This window comes from Copadichromis virginalis, linkage group LG3, assembly GCF_057382275.1.
Source record: "Copadichromis virginalis isolate Kocher_CV1m ecotype Utaka linkage group LG3, C_Virginalis_male_GT1.1, whole genome shotgun sequence".
NCBI classification, from domain to species: Eukaryota; Metazoa; Chordata; class Actinopteri; order Cichliformes; family Cichlidae; genus Copadichromis; species Copadichromis virginalis.
The window spans coordinates 10708418-10732677 of NC_140620.1; the positions used below are offsets into that span (position 1 = coordinate 10708418).

Here is a 24260-nt window from a genome sequence, read left to right on the forward strand (position 1 = left end):
CCTAGAAATCCTGTCCATAAAATTTATGAACAGAACCGGAGACAAAAGGCATCCCTGGCGGAGCCCATCACCCACCAGGAACAAGTCCGACTTATTGCCGGCAATGCGAACTGGTTGGGCAAACTCCCATGCACCGTCAAGTATCCTTGAGAGGATAAAGAGCTGGTCCAGTGTTCCACAACCAGGACGAAAACCGCATTGTTCCTCCTGTATCCGAGGTTTGACTAGCGGACGAACTCTCCTTTCCAGCACCCTGGCGTAGACTTTCCCAGGGAGGCTGAGGAGTGTGATCCCCCTGTAGTTGGAACACACCCTCCGGTCCCCCTTCTTAAAGATGGGGACCACCACCCCGGTCTGCCAGTCCACGGGTACTGCCCCTGATCTCCACACAACATTGCAGAGGCGTGTCAACCAGGACAGCCCTACAACGTCCAGAGCATTCAGGAACTCGGGGCGGACATCATCAACACCAGGGCCTCTGCCACCAAGGAGTTGTTTAACTGTCTCAGTGACCTCGCCCCCGGACTCTGCTTCCTCCTCGGAAGACGTGTCAGTGGAATTAAGGAGGTCCTCGAAGTATTTCTTCCACCGCCTGACAATTTTCTCAGTCGACGTCAGCAGCGCTCCGCCAGCACTATACACAGTGCAGGTAGTGCACCGCTTTCCCCTCCTGAGAGGCCTGACGGTTTGCCAGAATCTCTTCGAGGCAGTCCGGAAGTCTTTCTCCATGGCCTCTCCACGCCACTAAGTCAGGATCCTTCCCCACATTCCATGTCCCTATTGCCAGTCTTGGCAGCCGGGGGTCAGTCCGCCAGGGCCTCCGCTCCTGGCTGCCACCCGGCACACAATGCACCCGACCCCTATGGCGCCTCCTGCGGGTGGTGGGCCTGCGGGAGGATGGGCTCATGTCTCCTCTTTGGGCTGTGCCCTTCTGGGCCCCGTGGACTAAGGCCCAGCCACCAGACGCTCGCCCTCGGGCACCCTCCCCGGACCTGGCTCCAGGGCGGGGCCCCGGTAACCCTATCCCGGGCAGGGTAAACTGTTCCCTCGATGTTCTTTTAATAAGGGTCCTCTGAATCGCTCTTTGTCTGGTCTCTGTCGCTGTTCGAATTTTTGAGGAAGAGACATACGACTGAAAATCCATAGTGGGTCAACACAAACGATTTTATTAAAGCACATATACTGTATGTGGTGAAGATGGGCTCTGCAAAACATCAGGCTCCATCTCCCGCCTGACAATAGGTGGGTGTGATATTTATACTTATGATGACCAGTAACTCCAGCGAGGACATATTCTAAAAAGGAACCGCTACTTCCTCTGTTCCTCCAGATGCTTCCTGTTATTCTACTCTCTGCACTTCAGAACAGAACATGAGCATACCGTTTACAAGCAAAACAAGTCTGTGTGCAGGCAGACTTATGTCTGTATTTTAACCTCAGTACATGACCTCCCTCAACAAACAAAGACATTTTAGAAGCATACCTCCTGACTCCGTTTGAGTCATCTGTTACCAGGCAAACTCCAATGCAGGAGGCTGCTGAATGCACACAGGCAATATGTAGTAAATTATACTGTAAACATGTAGGCAACCTTTCAATAGCTGAACTTTGCTCCATTGATCGGCCAGACATCGCGCTGCCCGTAGCTTCAAACCATTAATTAACTTGACCGAGCTTCAACCCTTTAATTATGCAATATGTGTATAACATGATTACAGTTGCACCTGCAATGAAAGATTATCATGTGCTTAGGCTAAAACCTGAACTACAGACTTTAATATAACCTCACCACTTTCAATAAATGTGTCAATGAAATGACAATAATGATAAATCAAAAATGATGCAACAGTAATAATAAGGATTATGAATAGTAACATAGATTATGAATTTAAAATAATATTTCATCTCGGCCACCAGACGCTCGCCCTCGGGCACCTTCCCCGGGCCTTGCTCCAGGGCGGGGCCCCGGTAACCCTATCCCGGGCCCCTCCCTTCCTTCCCTCCCCATCTCCAGCTACCTCCCTTTTCCTGCTCCACCACAACCACCCACACATGCAGGGCCTTGGAGTAGGGGTATGTCACCAGGGTGCAGAGGAGGCTACCCCCCCCCCCCCCCGTCCCCTTCTGGCTGCCTCTGCCTCAATTTTATCCCACAACTTAGACATTCACATTACTCACACTCTCATTACACATACATATAGGATCTTGGGGGGGGGGGGGGGCACGATACACGGAGTCCAAATTACCATCAGGGTGTACACCTCACCCCTGGCGTCGTTGCCCACCTCTCAATTTTAAATACACGTAGACATTGAGGGCTAGCAGGAGGGACTATGCGCTTACCTGCTGCTCTCTGGCAGGTAGCTCCATGCCCTCCTTGGTTTTAATTGCACCTTAGAACACACATGCATCAACACTACAATGAGCGGGTGGAGGGAGGTTTGGAGTCTTCTCTCACCCCCATTCTCTGCGGCCTGCTGGAGCGGGGGGGCTAGGAGGAGGAGTTGGCCGTCCGACTGCGGTCTGGAGTGTGGGGCCTCCCTGCTGCTGCGGAGTCGGGGTGGTCTGCCTCTCCCCACCGCAGGGAAAAGGGTAACACCACCTGGGTCTGGGTGCAGTTCCCCCCTCCAGGGGCAAGGGTACCTAGACCCGGTTCGTAGAGTACGCTTGGGGAGTGTGATCGTGTGTACAGCGTCTCTTTATGTCTGTCTCCACGTTGGTTGAGTGTGGAGTAAGTGCATATGAGAGCATGAGGGTGGGAATGGATGTTTGTATCTGTGTGTGCCTGTATGTCTGTGTCTATATGTCAGGTTGGGTATCAGACGCCACCTCTCTGGGGACATCTCAGGCCCTCCAAGGTTTGGAGGCCTATCTCCACCCACCACCACTTCCCCTGCCAGTGGCGGACTCCCTCAGGTGTCGGTGCGTTGGTGGTTCTTTGTGTCAGGGGGTGGGCGTCCGGGTACACACTGGCTCACTCCTTGGCGGCCGCTTATCGGGGCCTGGGGCTCGCTCGGGCCACTTCGGAGGTGGGGTGCCCCCGGCCTCTCGGCCTGGGGCTTGGTCACTCAGGCACAGCTGGCTGCCGGCGGAGCTCACGGGTGCGTCACTGCAACTCCCCCTGGCTTCTGCTCCGCGGCTGCTGAGTGAGCCCTCATCTGGGACTCTCCTCAGCTCTTACTGGGACAGTGGCGCGGCTGCCCCTCTGTTGGTCTTCCTTGGTCTCTTGTGTTCTGGGGGCCTCTGGATGTCTGGAGTTTTGATCTCCTCCATACCTGCTTCATACCCTGGAGGACGGGGCTGTGGCTCCCCACACTCCCTAGCAGATCGTTACATGGAGAAACCTTTGGAATGCAAGCATGCTGATCCACACAGCTATGCACACAGGTGTACACATGGGTATTCACAGGCGCGGACTACAGCTTTCTTGGCTGCTGCCTCAAAGCACATTGTGCGCTGTCTATCTTGCGTGCTGCACAATATCGTTTATCATTTAGTATCTACTGATATCTACTGCTAGCTAGTTTATTGTGATGGTGCTTTTTTTTTTATTATGTTGCTCTTTGTTGTTTGCTTTCTCTTGTGTTTTTTTTCTCCATACAGGTGACCCAGGTGTTTTGTTTTTTTTGTTTGTTTGTTTTTTTTTCTTTCTTCCCCCCCTTCTCACCGTCTCTTCTCCCCTTTGGTTTTCTTTCTCTCCCTCTCTTTCTTTCATTCTTTCTCCCTGTCCTATCCCCCAGTCATGTCTGTCCCGTTTGTAGCAACTGAAAATAAAATAAATTCATAATTATAATAAAGGTCAATCAAATGGACCAATATGGCAAGGCCATGATGATCCACTTGGTAAAATAAATCCGCTTGGCATCTTTCTTGGCCTTAAGACAACAATTCTGATGGCTAAAGATCCAAACGGGACACAAAAAAAAAAAAAAAATCCCTATCCCGGGCAGGGTAAACTGTTCCCTCGATGTTCTTTTCACAAGGGTCTTCTGAATCGCTCTTTGTCTGGTCCCTCACCCAGGACCAATTTGCCATGGGAGACCCTACCAGGGTGCAAAAGCCCCCAGACAACATAGCCCCTGGGATCCCTGGAACACACAAACCCCTCCACCACGATAAGGTAGCGATTCAAGGAGGAATTGCTACCTTGAATCGATTGAATCGACAATACAATTGATTCAAGGACAATACAATTTTTTTTATTTATTTTATCAACTTTTTTTCTGACGATGCTTTCTCTGTTGAGCACACAGTGGATCTGCGTTCGACTACTCTGCTTAGGCTGCACTGTTGAGTGCATGTCCACTGAGCGCAGCGGAAGCTAGCAAGACAGAAGCTAAACTCGTTGCAACATGGCAAATTGAACCTCCCCCACCCTCATTCAGATCTGGCGTTTGGAACTATCTTGGTGTTCATGTGAAGCAGTATGACCCTGATGGTAAGCGCATCATGGACAAAAGTAAAACAGTATGTCGGATGTGCCACGCAATGCTCAATTACATTGGTGGGAACTAGTGCGTTCACGCAATTAGCTTGTTAATGTGTTGACGCCGTCCAGCCCCACACACGGGGGCTCGTCAACGGAGATTTGCCACGTTATGGCTTTAATGTCATTTTAACGAGAGTAATGCTGACAGCACTACAGGGAGTGCAGAATTATTAATGTTGTTCGTGTATAATTTACGTTGAGTAGGCTAACCACATTATAACATTAATGCAGGTAAGGTAAACTAGGAAACATCATCATAGCTACATCTGGCTGTCTTCTTGTTTGATGGCAGATACTCCCTTCACCCTGGCCAAAAAGGCTAAAAGTGTTTTTTCCACTGTTTAAGCTCTGCTTCCAGCCAAGAGTGATACCATATACAGGGAGTGCAAAATTATTAGGCAAATGAGTATTTTGTCCACATCATCCTCTTCATGCATGTTGTCTTACTCCAAGCTGTATAGGCTCGAAAGCCTAGTACCAATTAAGCATATTAGGTGATGTGCATCTCTGTAATGAGAAGGGGTGTGGTCTAATGACATCAACACCCTATATCAGGTGTGCATAATTATTAGGCAACATCCTTTCCTTTGGCAAAATGGGTCAAAAGAAGGACTTGACAGGCTCAGAAAAGTCAAAAATAGTGAGATATCTTGCAGAGGGATGCAGCAGTCTCAAAATTGCAAAGCTTCTGAAGCGTGATCATCGAACAATCAAGCGTTTCATTCAAAATAGTCAACAGGGTCGCAAGAAGCGTGTGGAAAAACCAAGGCGCAAAATAACTGCCCATGAACTGAGAAAAGTCAAGCGTGCAGCTGCCAAGATGCCACTTGCCACCAGTTTGGCCATATTTCAGAGCTGCAACATCACTGGAGTGCCCAAAAGCACAAGGTGTGCAATACTCAGAGACATGGCCAAGGTAAGAAAGGCTGAAAGACGACCACCACTGAACAAGACACACAAGCTGAAACGTCAAGACTGGGCCAAGAAATATCTCAAGACTGATTTTTCTAAGGTTTTATGGACTGATGAAATGAGAGTGAGTCTTGATGGGCCAGATGGATGGGCCCGTGGCTGGATTGGTAAAGGGCAGAGAGCTCCAGTCCGACTCAGACGCCAGCAAGGTGGAGGTGGAGTACTGGTTTGGGCTGGTATCATCAAAGATGAGCTTGTGGGGCCTTTTCGGGTTGAGGATGGAGTCAAGCTCAACTCCCAGTCCTACTGCCAGTTTCTGGAAGACACCTTCTTCAAGCAGTGGTACAGGAAGAAGTCTGCATCCTTCAAGAAAAACATGATTTTCATGCAGGACAATGCTCCATCACACGCGTCCAAGTACTCCACAGCGTGGCTGGCAAGAAAGGGTATAAAAGAAGAAAAACTAATGACATGGCCACCTTGTTCACCTGATCTGAACCCCATTGAGAACCTGTGGTCCATCATCAAATGTGAGATTTACAAGGAGGGAAAACAGTACACCTCTCTGAACAGTGTCTGGGAGGCTGTGGTTGCTGCTGCACGCAATGTTGATGGTGAACAGATCAAAACACTGACAGAATCCATGGATGGCAGGCTTTTGAGTGTCCTTGCAAAGAAAGGTGGCTATATTGGTCGCTGATTTGTTTTTGTTTTGTTTTTGAATGTCAGGAATGTATATTTGTGAATGTGGAGATGTTATGTTGGTTTCACTGGTAAAAATAAATAATTGAAATGGGTATATATTTTTTTTTTGTTGAGTTGCCTAATAATTATGCACAGTAATAGTCACCTGCACACACAGATATCCCCCTAAAATAGCTAAAACTAAAAACAAACTAAAAACTACTTCCAAAAACATTCAGCTTTGATATTAATGAGTTTTTTGGGTTCATTGAGAACATGGTTGTTGTTCAATAATAACATTATTCCTCAAAAATACAACTTCCCTAATAATTCTGCACTCCCTGTAAAGAAACAAAAAAACTTCAGTGTCAAACTAGCTTTACTTTCATGGATCTGTAGCAATTTCACTTGATTTATCACTCAGTGTCAAAACACACAAATGACTCATTCATTTATTAACAGAAAAGCACAATCAAATTACCTACACCACAAATTAAGTTCAAATAAATAAAATTAAATTATTTTCATGGGTTCACTCCAGCTAAGCTAATGAAACAAACAAAGATGTCAATCTTGGCAAAATATAAATTTGTTGAAGTCAAATTATATTCAACACTACAAGGCACACTTAAAATCCTTTAATTTTCTCCAAAATTGATAGTGCGCCATATAATCTGGTGCACCTTATGTATGAATTCTGGTAGTGCTTACTGACCTCAAACCGATTTTTTGTCGCATATGGTGCTGAAAAATCTGTCAAAAAATGTTTTAGCACGATTTTGGTAAGGTACAAAGCTGGAAACCTGGAGGATGAACGCTAACTTTTTTCCACTTGATAAAAGTTAACGTAAGGATTCCTGATTGTTAGAGACAAATGCAATCGCATGGCAGGATGCTGTAAACAGACCAAACTTCAGTCAGGAGAACAACTGAGATAATCCTTCCACAATACGAGGTTAGTCATTCATATACTGCAACAACATGGGAATAGAGGTAATGGTGCAGAAGTGGAGGAAGCAAGAAGAATGAGTTGAGTAAAGTTTGACTTATCTGACTGTTTTGTTTTCCTTAATGCACCTTATAATCCAGTCCGCCTTATGTATGAAAACAGACCCCTTCATCGACAGTTCGCCTTATAATCCAAAAAATACAGTATTTTTTAACAGTAGTATTTGTACTTCTACTTAACTACAGAATGTGTGTACTTTTGCCACCTATAGTTTTACCAAAATATGCTCAAAATTAAACTGTTTTCCATCTTTGGAGATCAGGATCCTGGGTATTTAAGTGCATTTCTTGATCCCTTTTCTCCTGCCTGTCTCTTTGAACTATCTTAAGCCGTGAGTACTGATATTTCCATGTGCCTTTTATTTTATTGTGTGTTTACAAATGAAGTGGCCATTTGGTTTTAGGCCACAGCGCATGTGTCTGTCATGATCCAAGCAGGCAACCAGGGTTTTATTTTCAGATCATTAGAGACTGTTGCAATTAAGGTGTGCATGGGTGAGAGTGAGTGTGGGCCCACCATAGTGTTTAATTATCTAGTTTTATTTGGTATTAGAAATTGTAGTGAATGAACAGTAATGAATACCACTTCATCAGTGGTACATATTAAAATAACACTAAACCCAATTGAATTAACTTATTTCCTTTATTTTGTCCTGAAATAAAGTCAAACTGATGCATTTCAGATGAAATCCTTGTCTTGTGGTTTATGTACATAGTTCATATTTTGGGTTCTGAGCAGGTAATATCGTGAGTAACCTAAACTGTAGAGACCCAGGCCCCGCTCCCAATTACATGAGATGGCTGTGACACTTTTTATTTGGAGAACTGGAACCGCTTTAATTATGGTTGCAATACAGATATGACCGGGTCACGTCTCTCAGTGAAGAATTATCCTGAGCAAAACAGGATTTTTGGAGCACACAAAGAGACTGGACAGTGTGGAGTCACCTGACAGCACACACAGTACTCTGCTTTAAAGGGAACAGTACATACTGGGGAAGCATTAACAGAATCAAAACACTAAAATAAAATAACTGACAGACCTTTCTGCTCCTGGTGGGATAGTTTTGCAGTTGCAGCCTTTTAGCCTTCGCCTCTTAGTAAATCTGTCTGTGAATAAGAGAATATTTCAGAAGAACAGTGCTCATCCCTCCTCACAGAAACAATGCTGAGCAGCAGTGAAGCTGATCTGGAGGCTCACAGCATCCCAACACCTTACTGAGACGCTTCATTCTGGGTTTTAAGTTCATTTATCACCAGTTTAAATGGTTTGTGTTAGCTGCAGTTTTTTGTTTTTGTGATGAAAAACATGTTGGCTGTGTTCATGTGACTCATTCTGCCAGTTGGTGGTCTGTCTCAGAGAGATGGATCATGAGAGTACGTTCAGTTCAAAGGGAACATGAGGTTTCAGTACAGCTCATCGTGATGGCAGACTGTCACAGTGAACTCTTCAGAGGGAGCAGAAAACCTTCAGGTCCTCCAAAACATTTAACAAAGATGAAGATACAGCAGAGTTTAAAGGAAGTGCTTAGAAAATAAAGACCAGGAAGAGTCACATTTTCCAACATTTTCTGTAAACTCAGTAAAATGCACCAAACTGAGGCTGGTTCATGAGCACAGACACACTCAGTTTAATCTGTCAGGTGTTCACAGATTAAATGTTCAGATTTAATAAATAAATGCATTCAATTTGAGTGTCTGACTGTAAAACTGGTCTCTGTGTCCTGCTGATAAATGTGGGCTCTGAGACAAACCCACTGCATGCAGATAATTTGTGTTTATGTGTCCTCAGTTTCCCAGCATGCCCTGGCTGTGGTAGTGGAGGTGAATGAGGGGGAAAGATCTGTCCTGCTTCCCTGTCAGTACTCAGGTTTTATACCTGATGACCTCACAGTGATGTGGACTCGCTCTGATCTTGATCCCAAATCTGTCCACCTACAACGAGAAGGAGGAGACGATCTTACAGGGCAAAACCAGCGTTACAGCGGGCGCACATCAATGAGGTCTGATGCTCTGGACACTTTAGACTTCAGCCTCACTCTGAGAAAACCAACAAAGACTGACAGTGGCAGCTACACCTGCTCCATCAGCGCTGGGAGAGAAGAACGGCGACTGAGAGATATACAGCTGCAGGTCAAAGGTCAGTCAGAACTCTGGGTGGGTTAGAGACTCCACATGGAGCCTGTTATCTATGTGACATCTCAGAGTAAGAGGTCAAACTGAAGTTTTGTAAATTGTTGTGACTAACCTGAAAAACCAGCAGCAACATGTAGCTCAGAGCTAACCTCAGTGCAAACAGGATGTCTCTGCTACAACAGCTGCAGTCTTTACTGCATGTGCAGGGTTACACTCGCAACATTTACACACTGTACACAGTGGAGAGCATGAGCTCTCTAAGCCTCACTGCAGCTCACAGAGCAGCAGGAAGTGTCCTGATGTTGTACAGACTCAGACTGGAGGAGCTGCTATGAAACGCAGACAGAGCAGAGATGGTTCATCATGTTTCATCCAGCTGGTCCTGATGTCACTGAGACTCTCAGGTTAATAACTGAGGATAATTGAGAATAATTGAGGAAATCAATGACTGGTTGTGCCACAATTTTCTCCAGCTAAACAAAAACAAAACTGAGGTAATAGTCTTTGGCGCCAAAGAAAAACGATTACAGGTCACCAGAGAACTTCAATCTATACATCTAAAAACCACAAACCAGGCGAGAAATTTGGGTGTAGTGATGGATGCAGACCTAAACTTAGAAAAACACATTAAGACAATAACAAAGTCAGCTTACTATCACCTCAAGAATATTTCAAGGATAAAAGATCTGATGTCTCAACAGGACCTGGAAAAACTAGTCCATGCATTCATCTTTAGTAGGCTTGATTACTGTAACAGCATCTTTACAGGTCTACCTAAAAAATCAGTCAGACAACTACAGCTCATTCAGAACTCTGCTGCTCGAGTCCTCACTAAGACCAAAAAAGTGGACCACATCAGTCCAGCTCTGAGGTCTTTACACTGGCTGCCTGTCCGTCAGAGGATAGACTTTAAAGTTCTGATGCTGGTCTATAAAGCTCTGAATGGTTTAGGACCAAAATACATCAATGACCTCCTGACCCAGTATGAACCTTCCAGATCCCTCAGGTCATCTGGATCCGGTCTTTTATCAGTTCCCAGAGTCAGAACCAGACACGGAGAAGCTGCATTCAGCTTTTATGCTCCTTATATCTGGAACAAACTCCCAGAAAGCCTCAGATCAGCTGAAACACTCAGTTTATTTAAATCCAGGTTGAAGACTCACCTGTTCTCAGCTGCATTTGAATAAAGCACCAAATCCACACTTTAAGCTTAAATTTCAAAACTTACATTAACTACTGATTTTATCTACTGTTCTGATTTTATCTGTTTTGATTTTATATACTGTTTTGTTTGTTTGTTAATTAGTTAGTTTATTTGCTTGTTTTAATCAATTTTAAATCATGCTTTTTATTTGTTTTTGTTTCTAATGTCTCTGTAAAGCACTTTGAATCACCTTGTTGTTGAATTGTGCTATACAAATAAACTTGCCTTGCCTTAATAACTGCTGTTAGGATATGTAGTGTAAATCATAGCGGGGTTCAGGTAACAGTGAGGGGACTGCAGAGTTAATGGCATAAAACTGTAGGACTGATGTTTATATTTTGATATTGTTCTGCTTAAGTTTTTATCTGTTACATTTATCAACCATCATCTCAGACAGCTGCTGCCTGACGGAAACACTTGAAATAGTTTCAATAGACTTTCCTGTAAGTTCATTATACACAAACAAAGCATTTACTCATTTGAGAGACATTTGTAAAAAACTAAATAGAAAGCATCTTTTTCAGTGGACTGGCTGTCCCAGAGAAAGATCCAGTGAATATTTTATGAAACCATTCAAGAGTAAAAGCAAAAGATCCCAGACACCCTCTCTACTTCTAAGGTTAGACTCCAAACTTTCCTTTTTTGATAGAGATTATAGTTTTTACGCTTATAGGGCTATAGATAGAAACAATATCAATCTGGCCAATGGTAGAGATTTTGACTATAGCTCAATGGCAACTAAAGAGTCAAGTATAAGTCAATTAAGTACCGTATCTACATTTCTTTCATGTATGCTGTCCAATAGAGGTTGAACCGTTTGAAGTCCGGCATCACTTGTGTCACTGCTCTGACTGCTGGTGGTTGAGACAGAAAATGTATCTGTTAGAGTTGGAGAGGAGGGCTCTTCCACATGTTGCTTCAGGACAGTCAAATCTGAGGGTGACAAATAAAAATATTACAATATAAGGTATCTACAATCAAAAACACAACACAACAAAGATGCCATTTATGCACACAGGGCCAGTAAATTGCACGGTTTGATTAAATTATACTTTCTCCCAGGAGAACAGATGGTTATCTTGTATTTTATTATGGTAATATACAATTTACATACCACAAGGTGTGAGTGTCACATAGTGTGTTAGGTGTGAGCAGTCGCGCAGCTTCTTGGATGATTGTGTTTCCAGGATGTCTGAAATGCATGTGATAAATCCAACTTACTGTTGAGCCATGAAAACAGCATTTTGTGATTGTTACCACAGGATATTAGACAAATTAAAAATGTTTATTTAAGAGTAACTGTACAAATCGAATCCTTCAAAATCTATCAGAGCATATTTACTTACCTTCAGCTGTATAGATGACAAAACACACCTCTTTGACTGCTGCAAGTTCAGGAAAGACATCCTCATCCACCTCTATACCCTGCTCATCCGTGACTTTCAGTGCTGCATTTTCTGGTATGAGAAACTTCTGCTGTACTGAAGTAAAATCATCACTCAGTTACTAACAACATTATCATTTCCTCTTTAATGACTTAGTACAAACCATAACTTACCTGCTCTCACAAAATCTGTGAAGCTGACTTCTTCCAATTTTGCATATTTCTTTGTCTCTCTGTGTTTTACTTTTATCAACATCTTGGCCACCCACGAAAAAAAAGACCTTTACTAATGTGAAACACAACACAAGAAGAAAAGGTTGTTTATGGTAACTTTATGTAAACTGTGTATAACTTAATCAATAAACACTTTCTTACATTGAGTTAGCCTGCCCACACTAAATATTGCTTAAAATCTATTTAGCTAGGCTAGATTTAGCAGACAATGTGACCGCATGTTTGCTGTGTCCTTGTCTTTACAGTTCTGGAGACAGGGTTGTGTACATAGCTCAGTGTGCAGCAGGACTAACTAACTGATGTTAATGGTACCTCAACATCTCATCAGTGCAGGCTGCACCTCTCTTTGGTTAAATACGGCCATTACCATGAGTCTAAACAGAATATTACTGTAGTTAGCTAACGTTAAATTAAACGTTAGTGTTAAAATTAAGAAATAGAAATAAACGTTTTCATTGACAACATGAAATGTGTATCTTAAAATACAGTAAGATAAGTTAGTTAGCTAACTTTTGACTAGCTTTAGCCTAGCTGCTATCTCCAAATCAGCACAACATACAGAAAACACATGTAGTGCTAGTTAGTTAACTTTATATTTTACTTATGCATACATGCAACCAAATATATATAAATAACATCACTACACTCTCAGAAAATCCCAAAGTAAATAAAGTATTTTTACCTCCTACATGTCGGAGTCCAAGAAAGAAACACAGATAGGCGCGGTAACAGTCGACAGACAAACAATACCAGCAATGTGTTGAATTAGACTCCTTAGCACCCAGTGAATGAACACCTAAATATTACACCGCTTAGAGTACTCCCCAACACTGACTGTAGTATAAGGTGAAAAATAAACTCCAGGATATTTAACTCCAGAGATTTGCTGTGTAGATACTCAGCCGTGCTTCAGTTACCATCAGTGTGACTGCTGCTGCTTCTACACCTGATACTGTGGTTTATTGTCCTCTCAGACCACCAGGTGGAGGTGGAGGTGGAGGAAGGCTCAGAGTCTGTCATTCTGCCCTGCAAAACTACAGCTGACCTGCCTCAGGACACCAGAGTGGAGTGGACTCGCTCTGACCCTGAACTGATGGTGGTTCATGTGTATCCAAACAAAAGTAACCACCTGGATGACCAGGACAGTTTTTACAGAGACCGAACAAAGATGAACGAAGACCTGCTGAGAACTGGAGACCTCAGTCTGACCCTGAAATACCCCACAGAGAGAGACAGTGGAGGATACATCTGCACCATCTACAGGGACAAAGACATCCTGAGACACAAAGTAGTGCTGCAGGTCAAAGGTCAGAGATGTAGAAAAACACCAGGTGTTAGTGGAGGAAATTGAGGTCAATGTTCAGCAGTCATGTTGATATCGTTTTATGTTTCTCCACAGAACCATTTCCATCCTGGGCCACAGCTCTCCTGGTTCTCCTGGTTCTTCTTGTTATTTCTGGAGGTCTCATATATTATTTCCGGCACTATTTCATGTCAGGTGAGTGTCTCCTACTACACTACCCATAATGCCGATGGTCAGCAGGTGTCCTCTGGTGGCTCCTCGACTGTGGCTCACACAAACTTGTTCCAGAAGCTGAAAGAGTTGAGAGTTACAAACAGCTGATACAGAGAGCTGAAGAGAAACTTCCAGGTTTGTTCCAGAAGTCAGAAAACCTCCTTCAGACTCAGTCATTGATCAGTGAAACAGCTCCACAACATGACTTTACTAAACAGTGTGTGTGCTTCACTGCATTGATCTGACACAGAGGCTGCATGTGGACTTTATTTATGCACGTAAAAGTCTCACTGGGATTAAAATCTCTTTTACAAGAGAGACCAGCGGAGGGCAGCAGAAGTTACAATGAAAACAACCAATACAACTGAACAGAAACGTGAATAATATATAATAACTTTACATTATGTTGTAGAAAACCAAGTATAATGTCAGCAGAAATGGTGACCTTTCTATGTGAAGAAAACTCCTCATTTACATAAACAAACTGGAATCTATCAGATGTGATTCAAACCACTGCAGTGAATTTCCTTTAATAACTCTGGTGTGTTTGCAGTAAACTGTTGTGGTCTACACTGAGGTCTAACAGGACAAGCACAGAAATAAGTCCTCTGTAACAGGTCATAAGGAGAACATTAGTAACCTTCACTACAGCTCATGTTGTGCTTTGTTGTCCTCTCAGTCCCCTGGGTGGAGGTGGATTCAGGGGTGGAGTCTGTCCAGCTGACCTTAAAAACCACAGTTTGGCTGCCTAAAGATGCTAAAGTGGAGTGGAAGGATGATGAAGAGGAAACAGTCCACGTGTATGAGAACGGCTCTGACCAGCCTGAAGAACAGGACGATAAATACAAGAACCGAACAAAGATGAAGAGAAACTTGCTGGAACCTGGAGACCTCAGTCTGACCCTGAAACACCCCACAGATGGAGACAACTCCACCTACACCTGCACCGTCTACAGCAGGGAGGGAAACATCCTGCTGAAGAGAAAAGTGGAGCTGAAAGTCAGAGGTCAGTGCTGTAGAAACAGGTCAAAGGTCAGAGGTCAGACTCATGATGGTTGTTCAGTCTCAGTGGCTCCATCCAATAATGTCACAGTGTTAGCATGTCTGATGTTTGTGGCTGTTTTGGTTTATCTTTGATTTCCAGCCAAATGTAAAAGCTTCATCAGATGAACTGTAGGAGCAAAGTTCATGTGTGAGACTTCATCTGAAAGGTCACATCTTCTAGTTTCTGAACATGTGTTTGTTTAGCATGTGGCTAAAACACAGGCTAAGCTAAGTCAGCTCAAATCTCAGTAACAACCTTCTTTGGTCCTCATCTATAATCAGTCATATCTGAGTCACAATAACTAGAAGATGATTTCTAGCAGAAGTGTGAACATCTCCACATCCTTTCTCCAAGTTATCATCCAAAGCTGTGTGAAGTTTCAGAGCTCTGCAGCTAACAGAGACTTTCAGTTTGCTGCTCTCTTCCTCTGACAACTCCATTCTTAGGGAGCGTTAGTTCTCTGTTTCACTTTATTCCACTTATTCAGTCTGATGTTCTCTGATCTGTTTCTCTTGTTTAGTGTCTTAAATGCTGCCAGTGCCTCTCTTTGCTTTAACCAACCTATCTCTTTATTTCTGAGCTTTTTAAGGACTTTAACTGATGCATCAACCTTTGAAAATGGAAAGAAATCAGTCAGATTCATGGCTGCATCACAGTGTCACATGTAGTTCTCCACATCAGCTGGATTATATCTATAGCAGCAAACAGCAGCTGATGCACAAATCTTTGTCTGTGTGAATAAAGTTGGATCAGTTCAAACAGTTTGTTGCTCTGCTTGAAAGCAGCAGTTTTTCTAATGCACCACCTTCATGTTTCCTTCATATTTGAATCCCCCTGTAGATGCTGACAGGTAACCATGTCACACAGAGCTCAAGCCTTTGAATCCAGCTGTGACTGTTGATTTTCTATTGAATGGACTTTTTCAAATCCAGCTGTAGGCCTGTGTTTGTGAGCTCATTAACAGCTGTTTGTTTAGAGAGACGTGGTCCTCACAGGACAGCCACTACAAACATATGATTTTATAGAATATGATGCATTACTGCAGATTCAACACAATAGAAAGGATTTGAAATGAGCTCAGCCTTAAACATGTGCAGCAGTAATATTGATCCACAGACACTGATGGGAACATTTTTCTGCACAATAAGTACTTTGACTTTTCATACTTTATGTACAATTTGCCAGTACTGCAGTTTTGTGTGTAGTGAGGTGTTTTCATGGTGTTTTATTGGTGCTTTTACTAAAGGAAGGCTTCTATCAAATTCTTCCACATGTTGTCAAACTGAGCTGTGTGATGAAGTGAGTGTGACAGAAACACTCAGACTGTGTTTCTTACTTTGTTGTCCTCTCAGTCCCCCAGGTGGAGGTGGATTCAGGGGTGGAGTCTGTGCAGCTGCCCTTCAACACCACACTTCACCTGCCTGAAGGCGCTAAAGTGGAGTGGATGGATGATGAAGAGGAAACAGTCCACGTGTATGAGAACGGCTCTGACCAGCCTGAAGAACAGCACCAGGTTTACAGAGACCAAACGAAGATGAATGAAGACCTGCTGAAAACTGGAGACCTCAGTCTGACCCTGAAACACCCCACAGATGGAGACAACTACACCTACACCTGCACCGTCTACAGCAGGGAGGGAAACATCCTGCTGAAGAAACAAGTGGAGCTGAAAGTCAGAGGTCAGTGCTGTAGACACAGGGCAAAGGTCAGAGGTCATGCAGGAGTTTATTCTCTAAAAGCTTTTAGTTTGAATCTATTTTCAGTTCATTCAAATAAAATAAATTCTTTGATGTTTTGATCTAAAAGCCAAAAATGTCAGGCGGAGCAACTGTGTGTTTAAATGAACTAAGAAGAGCATTAAAATGATCCTACCTTCAAAATAAAAGCCTCTGGCATGATGTGAGTTTGGATCAAATCAATAGTTTTGTTAGTTTAGTCCAAATCAATGTAAATGTATAAATATCAATAGTTTTAAAGCTGCTGAGATCATTCAAACACTTTGATCCAGTCATTTGGATGTTGTCACATGTCAGGGTGGAGCAACCATAAATACGAGGCTTTTATTGTGAAAATGCGGAGTGTGATGATCCAGAGGAGCCCATGGGGTGTTTGTGGCTGGATGCAAAGGTTTGTAGCTCTCCTTGTAAAGAGAAACAGCTTGAAGCTACAGAGGAGCGTCTGCAGAAGAACACAGGGAAAGAGGAAGAAGCTGAGGCCGCTGGAGAAAAGACAGGAAAAGGAAATCAGCTTCATTTGTTGGAGGCCGTTTGTTCATCACACTGAAATATTCCCACTTTAGAGACAGGAAACAAAGTGAAGTGTGGATTGATGTTTGTCTCCATGATTTGGGCCCTGGAGTCATTTCTTCATCTCCCACTTTAAGACATATTAATGTCAGCCTCACACGTCCCACAGTGGACACATTTCTATTTCTAGATGATATTTGGAGGATGGTCATGTGTTTCTCTGCTGTCACAGCTCTTTGTGATATTTGAGCGCAGCTGTAATGTTTGTGTGGTTAAAGCCACCAGACTCCACTGACAAAAACTCTCATTTTAGCCGGAGAACACGGGGCTGCTGTGGGACTTTGTGTTTGCAAAGGTTTCTATTGGAGGCATGTTTGCCTTTATTATATAGGTGCAGAGAGTAGACAGGAAAGTGGGGAGAGAGTGAGGGACACACAGGCACCTGTAGTAAGCCCCGCCTTCAGCCCACCTGCTCAGCCAGGTGAGCTATAGCGCTGCTTTAACATGTTGGTGTGATTGAGAGTGAATGAAAGTGAGTGATGGAGGCAGCAGGAAACTAACAGGCTGTTTGTTCTGAGAGGTCACATGACTGTTGTTCTCAGCAGAGTCTGATGATTTGATGAGACCATGAGAGCGGCTTCAGTTCCTCATCAGAAAGAGTCTGACAGAAGCTCCTCCCTCTGTACCCCAGTAGACTTCTATTAGACTGCTCCAGATTCCTGAGAGTTCACACAGAAAACTTTACAAACAGCCAAAGAAAAACTATTGAAAAGCTTCAAGATCACAAAGAGCTCTTTGTGACCCATGCAGACCCTCAGAAAGGAAGCGTTTGTGTCCACTGACATGTTAGAGTGCTTTTAATTTGAAATTCACACAGGAAATGATGTGTTTCCATAAAGAGTGTAGTGCAGTAAGTTTAAGAGAGCAGGGCCAAAACAGACTGATGGATTATTGTGACATCACTGTTTGATTCTTCTATTCAACTGAAGAAGAAGAAAAGTTCTCTTCAGTTGGTGAGGTCAAAGGTTAAAGGTCAGTCATCTTTGGTCAGTTTACAACACAGGTGTTCAGACAGGTGGGAAAGCAGTGGGTGGAAGAAAAGAGAGGATGTGGAGGAGAAATGAGGAGCACAGGAAGGAGAGAGGAGAGGAGGTCATAGAGAGAGATCACTAAATGATCTCTGGAGAGCCAAAACACTCCTTCAAACAGTCCCAGACTTTACTCAGTTAAACTTCAGGATGACTGGAAGACTGTTCCTGTATGCTGTGTGGTGGGTGAGGTGCTGAGTGGGGATAAATCACAGTCTGGTTCTTGAGGTGGTCCTGACCTTGAAATGCTCTCATTCATTCCTCGGTGTGAACAGGCAGCTTCTGCAGGTGTGGTGCTAAAGCTTCATCTGGGTGGAGTCACAGGTGTTAGCTGGTGAACAGCTGAGTCTGTAGGCTCTATGGCTGTATCCAAATTCAGGGTCTGCAGCCTTAAAGGCCTCATTTTAAGGCCGATTACATCACAGCAACGCGACAAAGGCTGTCCCAATTCAAAGGCTGCTCGAAATGCGGCCCTCAAATGCGTCCTTCATTTTCCTGAATTTTAAGGATGTGGCGGTGTAGACTTCGTGGCCCAACATATCCCAGAATGCATAGCGCGGCGGTGGCGTGGATGATTTTGCCGGAAAAAAAAGGCAGACGAAGGGCACCCGAAGAGTAAACTTTTAAAAGTAAGTACTGAATATTATGTTTAATAATGAAGAACATTTAAACATTACTGTTCGCCACATGTCGGCAAAGTTATGTGACATTAGCGATGTTTGTACTAACTTGGTTTTAAAGCCTTTTAAATATACGCCGTTCAATAGTCGACCTTCATCAATGTGATGATTTTATGGATATTAAAAGTAAGCACTGAGACAAATTTAGTAATGCCAACATATTAAAAGAACAATATTTGTCTATTATACATAATACATATACAGTGTCAAAGGAACCTGTCTTTGAGTGAAGATTTAAGGTGACAGGAAATATAAATAAATGCAGCTTGAATCTTTACTGCAGCTCAGTGTTTGAAACAGACTTCATTCACTGCTGTAATAACTAATGATGATTGAAATAATAACTTTAATATTGGCCATATTATATTTACATTACCAAAGTAAGATGACTTTAGTCTCATGAACAACATTAGCTAACTGTTATTTACTAGCTAATCTTAAAATGACTGTTCAGTACAGAAATGAAGCCCAACAATCATGTTTCACAGTCCCGTGGTCTCAGCCTCAGATACTCATCAAATCAAAGTTCATGTAGAAACAAACAAACAAATGAACAAAAGATTTTCTCCTTCATTTCTGTCAAATAACGCTGTATGAAACGTTTCCACCCTGGGCAGCGCGACGGAGGCTAGACCGTCCCATTTCACAAGCCCCTCACTTCCGGCCTTAGCGGTCTTTGAGTACGCGGCCCTTGTGGATCGTTAAGGCTGCGTACTTTAAGGCTGCAGACCCTGAATTGGGATACAGCCTATATCTGGTGCTGCACTCTCTGCTGGTTGTAGCTGCTGCTCTACACACTGCTGTGTCCTTCAGAGTCCTCCTCAAACACGGTTTTCTGTTCTGGTTAAACACCTCTGCTGCAGCTTCAAAACGACTCAGTCTTTTGCGTTTCTTCTATGTTCTTGTTTATTCTGTTATGTCTTTTGTTTAGGTTTGCTATGTATTGGGGTTTTGTTTTATGCCTGCCTGTGTTCCCTCTGTCTGTTCATGGTGTCACTGTGTCTGCTCGTGAGTCTGTCTGTTAAGTTCAGTGTCTTGTCTGGTCCTCTATGTCTGTTTCCTGAAACACTCAGACTGTGTTTCTCTGCTTCATCAAGTCAAATCTGGTCCTCAGAGACTGAATAAAGTCCTGTCCCACTAACAGCAGCTCCAACAGTCTGTTCACTGCTTTCTTCCTGTCAGTCTTCATCTTTCTGCTGCGTCTCCTCTTCACACTGACCACTTTCTATCTAACAGTGAGCTCCCAGTGAAGCAGCAGCATTCAGCCTGTTAGAGTCAACACAAATGTCTCCATCCAAGCTCATGTTGTGCTTTGTTGTCCTCTCAGTCCCCCAGGTGGAGGTGGATTCAGGGGTGGAGTCTGTCCAGCTGCCCTTCAACACCACACTTCACCTGCCTGAAGATGTTAAAGTGGAGTGGATGGAGAACAGATACAGCAGGAAGGTCCACGTGTATGAGAACGGCTCTGACCAGCCTGAAGAACAGCACCAGGCTTACAGAGACCGAACGAAGATGAATGAAGACCTGCTGAAAACTGGAGACCTCAGTCTGACCCTGAAATACCCCACAGATGGAGACAACTGGACCTACACCTGCACCGTCTACAGCAGGGAGGGAAACATCCTGCTGAAGAAACAAGTGGAGCTGAAAGTCAGAGGTCAGTGCTGTAGATACAGGGCAAAGGTCAGAGGTCATGCAGGAGTTTATTCTCTAAAAGCTTTTAGTTTGAATCTATTTTCAGTTCATTCAAATAAAATAAATTCTTTGATGTTTTGATCTAAAAGCCAAAAATGTCAGGTGGAGCAACTGTGTGTTTAAATGAACTAAGAAGACCATTAAAATGATCCTACCTTCAAAATAAAAGCCTCTGGCATGATGTGAGTTTGGATCAAATCAATAGTTTTGTTAGTTTAGTCCAAATCAGTGTAAATGTATAAATATCAATAGTTTTAAAGCTGCTGAGATCATTCAAACACTTTGATCCAGTCATTTGGATGTTGTCACATGTCAGGGTGGAGCAGCCATAAATACGAGGCTTTTATTGTGAAAATGCTGAGTGTGATGATCCAGAGGAGCCCATGGGGTGTTTGTGGCTGGATGCAAAGGTTTGTAGCTCTCCTTGTAAAGAGAAACAGCTTGAAGCTACAGAGGAGCGTCTGCAGAAGAAGACAGGGGAAAGAGGAAGAAGCTGAGGCCGCTGGAGAAAAGACAGGAAAAGGAAATCAGCTTCATTTGTTGGAGGCCGTTTGTTCATCACACTGAAATATTCCCACTTTAGAGACAGGAAACAAAGTGAAGTGTGGATTGATGTTTGTCTCCATGATTTGGGCCCTGGAGTCATTTCTTCATCTCCCACTTTAAGACATATTAATGTCAGCCTCACACGTCCCACAGTGGACACATTTCTGTTTCTAGATGATATTTGGAGGATGGTCATGTGTTTCTCTGCTGTCACAGCTCTTTGTGATATTTGAGCGCAGCTGTAATGTTTGTGTGGTTAAAGCCACCAGACTCCACTGACAAAAACTCTCATTTTAGCCGGAGAACACGGGGCTGCTGTGGGACTTTGTGTTTGCAAAGGTTTCTATTGGAGGCATGTTTGCCTTTATTATATAGGTGCAGAGAGTAGACAGGAAAGTGGGGAGAGAGTGAGGGACACACAGGCACCTGTAGTAAGCCCCGCCTTCAGCCCACCTGCTCAGCCAGGTGAGCTATAGCGCTGCTTTAACATGTTGGTGTGATTGAGAGTGAATGAAAGTGAGTGATGGAGGCAGCAGGAAACTAACAGGCTGTTTGTTCTGAGAGGTCACATGACTGTTGTTCTCAGCAGAGTCTGATGATTTGATGAGACCATGAGAGCGGCTTCAGTTCCTCATCAGAAAGAGTCTGACAGAAGCTCCTCCCTCTGTACCCCAGTAGACTTCTATTAGACTGCTCCAGATTCCTGAGAGTTCACACAGAAAACTTTACAAACAGCCAAAGAAAAACTATTGAAAAGCTTCAAGATCACAAAGAGCTCTTTGTGACCCATGCAGACCCTCAGAAAGGAAGCGTTTGTGTCCACTGACATGTTAGAGTGCTTTTAATTTGAAATTCACACAGGAAATGATGTGTTTCCATAAAGAGTGTAGTGCAGTAAGTTTAAGAGAGCAGGGCCAAAACAGACTGATGGATTATTGTGACATCACTGTTTGATTCTTCTATTCAACTGAAGAAGAAGAAAAGTTCTCTTCAGTTGGTGAGGTCAAAGGTTAAAGGTCAGACTCGGGTTCATCTTTGGTCAGTTTACAACACAGGTGTTCAGACAGGTGGGAAAGCAGTGGGTGGAAGAAAAGAGAGGATGTGGAGGAGAAATGAGGAGCACAGGAAGGAGAGAGGAGAGGAGGTCATAGAGAGAGATCACTAAATGATCTCTGGAGAGCCAAAACACTCCTTCAAACAGTCCCAGACTTTACTCAGTTAAACTTCAGGATGACTGGAAGACTGTTCCTGTATGCTGTGTGGTGGGTGAGGTGCTGAGTGGGGATAAATCAGTCTGGTTCTTGAGGTGGTCCTGACCTTGAAATGCTCTCATTCATTCCTCGGTGTGAACAGGCAGCTTCTGCAGGTGTGGTGCTAAAGCTTCATCTGGGTGGAGTCACAGGTGTTAGCTGGTGAACAGCTGAGTCTGTAGGCTCTATGGCTGTATCCAAATTCAGGGTCTGCAGCCTTAAAGGCCTCATTTTAAGGCCGATTACATCACAGCAACGCGACAAAGGCTGTCCCAATTCAAAGGCTGCTCGAAATGCGGCCCTCAAATGCGTCCTTCATTTTCCTGAATTTTAAGGATGTGGCGGTGTAGACTTCGTGGCCCAACATATCCCAGACTTCATAGCGCGGCGGTGGCGTGGATGATTTTGCCGAAAAAAAAAGGCAGACGAAGGGCACCCGAAGAGTAAACTTTTAAAAGTAAGTACTGAATATTATTTTTAATAATGAAGAACATTTAAACATTACTGTTCGCCACATGTCGGCAAAGTTATGTGACATTAGCGATGTTTGTACTAACTTGGTTTTAAAGCCTTTCAAATATACGCCGTTCAATAGTCGACCTTCATCAATGTGATGATTTTATGGATATTAAAAGTAAGCACTGAGACAAATTTAGTAATGCCAACATATTAAAAGAACAATATTTGTCTATTATACATAATACATATACAGTGTCAAAGGAACCTGTCTTTGAGTGAAGATTTAAGGTGACAGGAAATATAAATAAATGCAGCTTGAATCTTTACTGCAGCTCAGTGTTTGAAACAGACTTCATTCACTGCGTTAATAACTAATGATGATTGAAATAATAACTTTAATATTGGCCATATTATATTTACATTACCAAAGTAAGATGACTTTAGTCTCATGAACAACATTAGCTAACTGTTATTTACTAGCTAATCTTAAAATGACTGTTCAGTACAGAAATGAAGCCCAACAATCATGTTTCACAGTCCCGTGGTCTCAGCCTCAGATACTCATCAAATCAAAGTTCATGTAGAAACAAACAAACAAATGAACAAAAGATTTTCTCCTTCATTTCTGTCAAATAACGCTGTATGAAACGTTTCCACCCTGGGCAGCGCGACGGAGGCTAGACCGTCCCATTTCACAAGCCCCTCACTTCCGGCCTTAGCGGTCTTTGAGTACGCGGCCCTTGTGGATCGTTAAGGCTGCGTACTTTAAGGCTGCAGACCCTGGATTGGGATACAGCCTATATCTGGTGCTGCACTCTCTGCTGGTTGTAGCTGCTGCTCTACACACTGCTGTGTCCTTCAGAGTCCTCCTCAAACACGGTTTTCTGTTCTGGTTAAACACCTCTGCTGCAGCTTCAAAACGACTCAGTCTTTTGCGTTTCTTCTATGTTCTTGTTTATTCTGTTATGTCTTTTGTTTAGGTTTGCTATGTATTGGGGTTTTGTTTTATGCCTGCCTGTGTTCCCTCTGTCTGTTCATGGTGTCACTGTGTCTGCTCGTGAGTCTGTCTGTTAAGTTCAGTGTCTTGTCTGGTCCTCTATGTCTGTTTCCTGTTTTTTTCTGAAGGTCCTTGTCTCATGTGAGTGTGTTCAGTTTACGTTTCCCGTGTCTCGTCAGCTCTGATTTCTCCCAGGTGTGTTCCCCTCCTGTCTCCCATCCCTTGATTACTGCTGTTTGTATTTAAGCCCCGTGTTCTCCTGCCTGTTGCCGGTTCGTCTGCATTAATTCCCTGCGTGTTTCTATGTTTCCCTTGGTCTCCAGTTAGAGCTTCAGCTGCCTGCATCTTGGGTCCTCATTAAATTTCACATGGCTCATCCCTCGAGCCTTGACAATGAGAAGCTCTAAAGTGAAGATTTCTCTTCTTGAATCTCTCTGCTCCTCATGAAGGAGCTTTTTTACTGTTTTAAAAAAAGTGTGCGTCCCTTTGTCCACTTTGACAGACAGCTGACAGCTTCAATCATCATTAATACTCATAAAAAAATAATGTTTAAAAAGCATTAAAGCAGAAGAACAGGAAGTCCTGCAGACCAACACAGTTTAGTGTCTTAAAGGCTGCCAGTGCCTCTCTTTGCTGTAACCAACCTTTCTCTTTATTTCTGAGCTTTTTAAGGACTTTAACTGATGC

The 24260-nt window shown here is 43.4% G+C and overlaps 2 protein-coding genes across 3 annotated transcripts in view; one reads left to right on the plus strand and one right to left on the minus strand.

Moving 5' to 3' along the window:
• Positions 1-24260, plus strand: part of LOC146712723 (uncharacterized) — a 47345-nt gene that overhangs the window by 13417 nt on the left and 9668 nt on the right. The window contains exons 2-7 of one of the 2 annotated variants that reach the window (XM_085452097.1): positions 8886-9233; positions 13026-13358; positions 13451-13549; positions 14247-14573; positions 15965-16291; positions 19954-20283. In XM_085452097.1, coding sequence (XP_085308223.1) covers positions 8886-9233; positions 13026-13358; positions 13451-13549; positions 14247-14573; positions 15965-16291; positions 19954-20283 — 1764 coding nt within the window. Of the gene's footprint in view, positions 1-8321; positions 9234-13025; positions 13359-13450; positions 13550-14246; positions 14574-15964; positions 16292-19953; positions 20284-24260 lie in introns of those variants that run through there. The other variant, XM_085452096.1, reaches the window with a different exon arrangement.
• LOC146712724 (uncharacterized) lies at positions 10667-12843 on the minus strand. The gene is made up of 4 exons (XM_085452259.1): positions 11992-12843; positions 11780-11914; positions 11548-11625; positions 10667-11366 (listed from the first exon to the last, which is right to left on the minus strand). Exons 1-4 carry the CDS (start codon positions 12071-12073, stop codon positions 11191-11193), a joined length of 471 nt encoding a protein of 156 aa, XP_085308385.1. The 5' UTR covers positions 12074-12843; the 3' UTR covers positions 10667-11190.

What these genes read in the sequence shown, in the direction of transcription:
- LOC146712724 (XM_085452259.1), bottom strand. Translation starts at nt 12,073, where the DNA reads ATGTTGATAAAAGTAAAACACAGAGAGACAAAGAAATATGCAAAATTG. An exon ending in TGTCATCTATACAGCTGAAG is followed by an intron (nt 11,626 to 11,779) that starts GTAAGTAAATAT and finishes CATGCATTTCAG; the next exon opens with ACATCCTGGAAACACAATCA. An exon ending in TGTGACACTCACACCTTGTG is followed by an intron (nt 11,367 to 11,547) that starts GTATGTAAATTG and finishes TGTCACCCTCAG; the next exon opens with ATTTGACTGTCCTGAAGCAA.